The sequence below is a fragment of the Cynara cardunculus genome, assembly GCF_001531365.2.
Source record: "Cynara cardunculus var. scolymus isolate 2C chromosome LG 17, CcrdV1, whole genome shotgun sequence".
Taxonomy (NCBI): Eukaryota; Viridiplantae; Streptophyta; class Magnoliopsida; order Asterales; family Asteraceae; genus Cynara; species Cynara cardunculus.
Window position 1 is genome coordinate 4,366,237 of NC_037544.1, and position 9,376 is coordinate 4,375,612.

General features: G+C 32.0%; 1 protein-coding gene across 2 annotated transcripts in view; it reads left to right on the forward strand.

The window, feature by feature from the left end:
* LOC112501039 (V-type proton ATPase subunit a2-like) overlaps positions 1–2,422 on the forward strand; it is a 16,418-nt gene extending 13,996 nt beyond the window's left edge. The window contains exons 16-19 of one of the 2 annotated variants that reach the window (XR_003067406.1): positions 57–250; positions 616–675; positions 1,933–2,205; positions 2,289–2,422. Coding sequence is in view for 1 of the 2 variants with exons in the window: in XM_025104676.1 (XP_024960444.1) it covers positions 57–250; positions 616–675; positions 1,933–2,137 (459 nt within the window). In the remaining variant the exon portion in view is untranslated. Of the gene's footprint in view, positions 1–56; positions 251–615; positions 676–1,932 lie in introns of both variants that reach the window. The other variant, XM_025104676.1, reaches the window with a different exon arrangement.
* Positions 2,423–9,376: the final 6,954 nt, after the last annotated feature.

Here is a 9,376-nt window from a genome sequence, read left to right on the forward strand (position 1 = left end):
TGACCCTATTATCTTACTCTTTTCCCTTTTGCACCTTGTTTTTCATGACCTTCCAGACACACCAAGGTGAGTCCTACACAGCCCTTGAAGGCACAGAAGACTCCTTGCAGGTGGAGGCAGGTCATGATCCCCATGATCATGAAGGATTTGAGTTCAGTGAAGTATTTGTTCATCAACTCATCCATACAATAGAGTTTGTACTCGGGGCAGTATCAAATACAGCTTCATACCTTCGTTTATGGGCACTCAGGTATTCTACCCGAACCATGATCTGGCTCTTGAAACAAGACATTATAGTCCGTTACCCTTTTTGAGGTAGTAATATCCTTTATATTATAAAAGAAACAACCAAAAACAATGATGTGGCACCATGAAAGTTCAGTATTCTCAAATCTTGAGTTGTGGTGGTTTTGGTTATCCCACATCGATGAGAAAATGATAGATTGCAAGAGGAAATGTGGTATATGAAAGGAACAACCACAAACAATGATGTTTGCACCCTGAAATTTTAATATTCTCAAATCTTAAATTTTGATAACTGACATTAACTTCGACTCCCATATTTTCTACTATTATGTGATTCAATCTCAACTGATAAGGGCACTTGTCTTTCAGCTTGGCGCATTCAGAGTTGTCAACTGTGTTCTATGAGAAGGTTCTTCTTCTTGCTTGGGGGTGAGTTGTTTCTTCTTATGGCTACTAGCCATGGTCCTACTTCTGGTCTAATAGTTTTTTATGCCTTCTATCTTGTTCAACTTATGGAGTGTAGGTGATTTACTATTGTTTCTTAAAGAGCATGCTTTACAAGGACCAATCTACAGAATTTTAAAAAAAGCAAGTAAATAAATAACTTTTAATTCCATCCCAGATTGCACAAACCTTTTGTTTTTTGTTTTGATTATTCAAATTAAAGCAATGTGCACATCCTTGTTTCTGTTATTTTAGTTAAAATGTTCAATTCCACGTTTCTATCTGAATCATCACTTTTAGCTAATTAAGTGACTCTGCTTTAAAATTGGTGGATCAAGATGCTCGTTTATTTTGGGATGGTTGTATTGTATACATGGCAAAATGCTGGTTTGAACACAACAGTTGGATGGGTATACTTTAACAAACATGCGAGGGTTCGAGTCTCGCAACCTAATTGTGGGAGTTAATAGTTCTTTTGGGGATTGGTTTCCTTGTGGACAGTGAGCTCTTAACTAAGGAGCCGTTTACCCAAATGCCACCCAGGTAAGAGTCGTCCGCCTCACTTATTGGATAAGACTCTCCATCCTTGTTCTTGCTCTTACCGGTTAAGGTTCTCGGCCTTTGCCATGTTCATCCAGTAAGGAAAATTACCCGGTAAGCACTTACCGGGTAAGCGTTTAGTAAACCCCCTAGGTTGCCTAGCAGGCCGCTTTCTACCTGATTTGCCTCTCACATGATGCTCTTGGGGCGAGGTGGTGTGGACTGCCTTTTTTTGTGGGGGGTAGGGGGGGGGGGACCCTTTGCTCAAACACAACTGTTGTTTGAAGAAATCATAATTGTGGTGTCCTATAGGTTCTTGTAGTTTTAGTTGATTCGTGGTCGGTTCTTATTAGTCTTACCTGCATGTTTAAGTTGTTATGTACGTTAGTTTCTACCTGTAATACATGTTTTATTTGATTACATTTCCGCTTACACACCATTTAATCTTTATTCTCTCTGTTTTATTTTCCGAGCACCTATCATATTGCCTGCTTGCACACACCTCTACTTTTTTTATAAGTCGGGGGTCTTCACAAAAAAAAAAAACCTCTTGATCCCAGTGGTTGAGGTAGGATCGCTATACTTCCTACCCCTCCCAGATCTTACTTTCGAATGGAAGATACTGTGTTGGTTTGGTTTTATTGAAATAACAAGCACGACATCGAGTCATTCTTTTACTCAACAAACATTTTTGATCCACAGGTACAATAACGTGATTATCCTTATCGTGGGTATCATTGTGTTTATCTTTGCAACCGTGGGGGTGTTGCTAGTGATGGAAACGTTGAGTGCATTCCTACACGCGTTAAGGCTCCACTGGGTGGAGTTCCAAAACAAGTTTTACGAAGGAGACGGGTACAAATTCGCCCCCTTCTCGTTCGCATTACTCGGTACTGAAGAGGAATGATGAGATGCCCATCTTTAAATAAAGAAAAAAGAAGCCAGCAGTCATGCTGTTTGTGCATAGTTGCATCTGTAAGTTTACTATTTTACCCCCCATCAATTTGGACAATGTTATATATATAGATGAGAATGATTGGAAATGGCGTTTTTTGCAGCATTGCGTCCACCATTTTTTGTGCTAATAAGAAGTATCGTAATAGGGACAGCCTGTGAAGTGGTACAACAATTTGTATGACAACCTTTTGGTAATAAAAATTCGTTTATTTATGGAAACAGTAAGTATATGAAAGGTCTAAGCGATCGTATCTATACGAGATTTATTGAGTTTGTTTGGTTTTCTTATGACTGGACCTACGGGTGTAAACAAGCCAAGTCGAGTAGTAGGTTATTCGAGCTTGGCTTTAGAAAATAATACCTGGCTCGAGCTCGATTGCTTTTTCAATGTAGGGCTCGAGCTAGAAACTTTTTTAACTTATCGAACTTGAGATCGATTCTCGTTTATAGGCTTGAACTCGTGATCGTTTACTCGTTTATTGGCTCGAGGTTAACAATTTTTATATTTTTACATGAATATTTGAGCATGTTTGGCTTGAAAAAGTGGATGCTCGACTGACACGGTTCGGCTCGACTCGAAGTATTTAATCGAGTTTTTGTACGAGCCAAGTTGAACATTTGTGTTATGGAGCTCATCTCGTTAAGTTAGAAAAGTTCTATTCGTGCTCGAAATCGACTCGAGCTCAAGAATTATCAAGCTCAAAAAAATGTGCTCGAGCTCAAGTAGCTCGTTAAAAGCTTGACTTGTTTACACCCCTAACTCGACCAACCGTAGGTCCAAACGGATGAAGATAGGCATGGGAATAGAGCCCCGTCCCCCACTAGGGTATACGATCACATCTCTGTCTCTAAAGGGGAATCTGAGATTTTTTTTTCCATTTATTTGAGATATTTTAAATTAAATGTGTTGATCACCATAGTCGATCCAAAATGATACATGTTTGAATCTCATATATTTCCAAAATTTTGCTTTTATGTGGTATCAAATATTTATAAGTGAACAAAATCACAATATTATACGTAATTGCTTGATCAAACTCTTTCGACCCTCCATGTTTTTTTATCTAAAAAAGTGTATACAAGAAGAAATGTGAAAATACTTTTTCTAAATCTAAAAGATACTAAAATTGGTTATTATAATATATTTAATATACGGGGATGGGGCGGGTCGAGGATCACGTTACCCCGTCCTGTCCATAAAATTGGTTATTATGGTATGTTAAATATGCTGAAGTTTATAAGACCATAAAACTGTATGTTCTATATAAAGGTAAATGTGTGAGAACATGATGATAGAACGTATGTATTGCAGTCTAACAAGATTTTTTTGGATATTTTTTAAATAAAGTCTTTATTAAGACATTTATGACATTTTTTAAGAGTATATTTATGAACTCTTTATAAGTTAAAAGTTGAAGAGCATATTTTTGAAATAACTTATATTGTGGTTTTAAGTTGATTTTAAGGTTATTTAGTCAATCAGTTGCTTTGGGCTACTGAGTGTTACATATGATTCGATAACAAGAGAGCGAAAGATTATGCATCAGCTTTTCTCATGTGTCCCAATATCAGAGCGTTTGGTAGGCAAATATGATTGTACTGGACTGGACAAGACAAATATTATATTAGGGTTACATCAAATGAGGGTAATTAATATCTTTTTTTTTAGTTTATGTCTCGTCCATCTTGTTTCACTTTGTCTCATCCAGTCTTAGTTATTGTCCTTGTCCCATGTTCTGCCAAACATGGGGCATCGAGTTTTATCCTTCCGTCTTGTCTGGTAATACCAAACGCAACCCTAACGATTATGGCTTTCCAAATTTCTTATTCTGATTAATCCTTTTTGCTCAGACATTCTCGTTTGCACCATGATTTAATGCTTAATCAAAAAGTCTTTCAAGATGATAGATTACAGATTTGGGAGCCATAATGACAAAATTAAGCAACATATATAATTCATTTTTTAAGGGTGTTCGTTTAAACTAGTCGCGACAAATTGTGATTGCAAGAAATCAACCCTAATAAACTCAGTGACCCTAACTGTTGTGTACATTTAGATGGAACCCTATGCATTTTTGCCTTTCAGATTAGGTTAACATTAGAGATGCCTATCAAAAGGCCTTTAGCCTGTGAGTATGTAGAGCCCCAGCCTTCCAAGAGATTTGGGGTCGGTGATTGATTCAAGATTTTTGTTGAGTAGATGCATCTTTAAGGTGGATCAAAGGTCCGCAAAGTCGTGTGATGTCTTTTGAACCGAATTCCACCGTTTCAAAGGATATTTTTAGTTTTTTGGTTGATTTTTTGGGATTTTATTTTTTTTGGTTGATTTCGAGAATGTTTTGGGTTCTTTTTGTTGATTTTGAACATATTTTTTTTGGTTTGATGTTCCTAGTATTTTCTAACAGCCCAATGTACCTTTCGAAGTTTAGCGGGTGCATCTTTCATTCCCCAAAAAGAATCTGCTTACAAAAATAAGTTCATTCGACTGTGATTCAATTCTCACTAAATGTGAGAAACGTGTGTGCGTTGATTTATTTTATATAAATATTATATACTTCAAAAGAAAAAAATTGAGATGCTCGGTCCCGGTTCAAAGCATAAAAAAAAGGTCCCAGTTCTCTAGTACCTGGTTTCGATTCTTAACTGGTTTTGGATCCGAATTTAGCAATCATTCAGGCCCGACAAAGCAAGGGCCCTATTTTGTGTCTATATGTATGTAGGCGCAAATTTATTTAGGAACATTATATATTTTAGGACATAATAACCACCTGTTTTTGTGAGTATTTATTATTCATCAGAAATATTTGTCACGACATTTATCATGAATATTTTATCATATTATTCATCATAATACTCACAAAAAGGATGATTCATACGTTTCTAAAAATATGTAAGGTTACTAAATGAACCTCCTTCTATGTATGTACTTTTTTTCTTCATATATAACGACTTTCACTCTGCTTAATAACGGGTGCAAGAACTTTATCCGGTTTGGGCTCGAAATCCCGATCATCGTGTTGGTTTCGGTCCTTCGTCCTTTTGTGCACACTTGTGTTATAATTACCTAGTGATATACAAAAACGAGCCAATTTTATCATAATTTAGTTAAGGCGTAAAAATACATGTAATGTTGTCGTTTTATTGTAACGTTACAGTTTTGAAATGTTTTATAGCTTTATTAGAGCATCTCCAACAACTATGCTAATTTTTTTTCTAAAATAAAGTATTAAAAGTCAAAATCCCTAAAAAAATTACATCCAACTTCAACTACTCTATTTTTACAATTCTAACATTAACTGTATTATTAAAATATTTTCAATACATTTAATAAAATATTATTTTTCTCTAGTAAACATTTATCATTAATATCTTGTACTGGTGGAAAGTATTAAAATAATAATTTCTCTCTAAATTTAGAGATTTTTACAATTTCTCTATTTTTTTCTCTATTTTAGCATACAAGATAACATAGTTGTTGGAATAAAAAATTGTTAAAATACCTCTTTTCTCCATTTTACATGGGTTTTTTTTGTTGAAGTATATAATATTTATATACGGCAAATGTAACAAATAAACTCACACACCCTTCTCACCTATGGTGAGGTTTGAACCCCTGACCTCCTAGAAGGCCAAATACTACGATACCGCTAGGCCAAAGGCCCTTTGGTTCCATTTTACATGGTTGTTGGAGATGTTCTTACTAACACTGCTTATGGATAGCTATGTGTTAATAGCTTCTTTATTAAAAAATTTAAATCCACCTCTGAGAAGAACAAAAGTTAAAAACAGTTCGAGCCTTGCAACTTTGTAAGAGCACTCGAGATTTTTTTTACTGTTCTTCAGAATCTCTGGGTTATTCGAAATACAAACTGATCTAAATATTTAGAGTTAAAATATGGTTTGATTTAATTATATGTTAGTGCGGACCGAGTTTTCGGTCTTACCCATCCATCATGGGTTTTATATCCTCCATCACCCGGTCAGTTGTTTCCCCCCATCCTCCGTAGCAGAGGCCACTTCATAGCTTATAAAGTGAGTAAACCACAAATTTGGTCCACGTGGTTTGTCAAAAATAACATTTTTATCCTTACAGTTTTGAAACTACAAGATGATTATTATGATTTGCGAAAACGTCCAGAATTAGTTTCTTTTTCTAACAATTGTTAAAAAAATTCCGTTAAATATAAGAAGCATTTTCATCATTTTTTTGTCTTTTACCTAATCAAGAAGTAAAAGACAAAAAAAATCGATAAAAGAACGAAAGGGACCACATCTAGATGTTTTTGCAAACAATAATGGTTTGGTCATTTTGTAATTTCGAAAACATAGAGATGAAAAATGTTACTTTTAACAAAGTATATGGACCAAATGTGTAGTTTACTCCAAAATAATCAATAACTTTTTGTCGTTGACAATGTGAACGGATGTCATGGGTATCTTTCGTTCCCACCCAGCAAAAAACGGAGTCAATTTTTCCACACCATTTATTAATCGACGTCTCTTCGTTTCATTCCAATCATATATACAGAGGAGCGATTAAATGAAAATCGTCCTCATTTGTGTAAACCGTACAAATCACGCTCATACGTCCATTTCATTGTTTAATCTTATGAAATTTTTTCATAAAGTTGTTTAATCTTGTGAAATTTTTTCATATAATATTTTTTTTTGATGAATTTGTTTCATATATAGTTATGAAATTGTTTCATATAATATTTAATGAAACTGTTTCATGTATTTCTCTAAAATTAAAATAATGAAGACGATAATATCCATGATTAACACCCTCCACAAAAAAAAAATTAATCAAAACAAAATAAAAAATTATGATTGGTTGAATGTGGTTTTCACGGTTTATACAAATTGGATGATTTTTATTTGAACCTCCACCTCTCTATATATATATATATATATATATATATATTCTTAAAAATTGAACTAACATGAATTTATTAAGTAATAGTGAGCTATCAAACTTTTTTTTATATATATAAAAGTTTGATAGCTCGCTATCGAATTTATACAGACTTATTAAAGTATTCTAATCAATTACCAAATTATACGTGTAGTTCATTTGATAAATAGTAGGATGACTAAATATAAAATAGGTTTTAATTTCGATCCTAGGCCCTCGCTTGCCGAGTGAGCCAAAAATTCCACCTCATATGGCGTCCTTGAAGATAGGTTTCATATGAGGACGGCATAGACGGGACCCTATAGGGGTGGTTAGGTGGCACGTTTCACCATATTGTTCCTTCATGATAAGGTAAAAAAATAGGTTTGTGAAAGGTACAATCATTTTATATGGTATCACCGTATCCAAAAATTCTGACAGTTAAGATTATTGATGATCAATTTTTTGTCCAAATTAATATAAATTTATCAAAATATAAAGATTATGTTGAGAAATTTTAGGTCCCCTTTCAATGTTTTGAACTACTATCATCAAGACTCCATTGACTTTTGACTTTAGAGGCATGGGTGGACCTATGTATGTAGGTATGCATGTACCTATTTTGATAATATATATATATATATATATATATATATATATATGCAGAATATATAATAGATTTCAGATTTTATTTTTTAAAACAAGTAATTATATAAAATATGTAATTTTCGATTTATAACAAAATTTTACATCTCCACCAATACATAAACAATCTCTAAATTTATAAAAAGTTATGATCTTGATTTGATTGTAGATAAAAAGAAACATTTTTTTACAAATATTAATTGATTCTTGAAAAGTATAACAAAGTTTTTTAAAGGGTAAATTGTATGAAAAAGTAACATATTTTAACTTGATTTTTATTTCGGGTAATGTACTTTCAAAACTTTTATTTTGATACCTAAAATGTAAAGTTTTAAACATTTAAGTACTCGGATAAACGATTGAAGTATTAACCGATTACCGTACTGATATGACAAGTTATGTGATATTCAACTTAATATTAATTACTTAAAAATTAAGTGGTATCAATAGAGAGAGAGAGTGTGTGTGTCTGAGGTTGTAGGTGAGGATGAGAGAGAAGGAACACTTGTCATTTGGCATCGTCTATATAGTCGTTTAAAAAAAGTTTTTAATTAATAAATAAATTAAATATAATATTCTTACGATTAACTTCGTTAGGGACAAGAATAGATGAAACAAAATACAAACCACGAAGATAATCAATGTATTTAAAAATTTAAAAAAATGAACCATATTCAAATTTCGGTTAATTCATTTTTAGTTTAGGTTTACAATGTAGAATGAAATTTCATCAATAAGAATTAATAATTAAATATAAATAAGAAGAAGTCGTCTTTATGTCACGTTACCGAGGTTCTTATTTCAAAAAAACTAGAAGGGTACTTGCACAATGCAGCGAAATATATCTTTATTTTAATGTTTCGTTTTGTTTTTTTGTCTCTGTTGATATAATACGGTTTATGTGGTTTTGAGAAATATAATGTTTTTATAATTTAGTGAAGTAATTTATTTTTGGCTTAACAATAAAATTTTATAAAGATAATGATTCTGTTAGAACTCAATGATTATCTTAATTATATTTTAGTTTTTTATATATTTAAAAATTGAGATGTTTATCTTGTATTTGATTATGTTTGTCTACAGTTAGTTATACGAATTAAAAAATAGAGCTTTAATAAGTTGTACTTATGCATAATTTACTTGTAATCTTAAATTTTAAGTAATATGCATTAATACACAGTACTTCATGCATAAAGAATGATTTTTAAGAATTTTTGTCAAATGTTTTATAATACAATATAGATAGATCATGTGTTTTTAAAAAAACAATAATGGTTTTATTTTTGAATAAAATATAAATTTGAAGATATTATAAAATTTTGAAAAAAATATATATCAATTTCAATATCAAATCAACTATTTAAAAATTTTCATTTGTTATGTAAGTTATTTTTTTATTATAATTTAATTTAAGTTTAATAATTAAATAATTTATTTTTGGTTTAATAATATAAAATTTTATAAAAGATAATAATTTAGTATTCTGTTGGAACTCAATGATTATCCTAATTATATTTTAGATTTTTTATATTTAAAATGATATGTTGTATCATGTATTTGATTATGTTTATCTACAGTTAGTTACACGAATTCAGATATGTAACTTTAATAAGTTGTATTTACGCACAATCTACTTGTAATCTTGAGTTT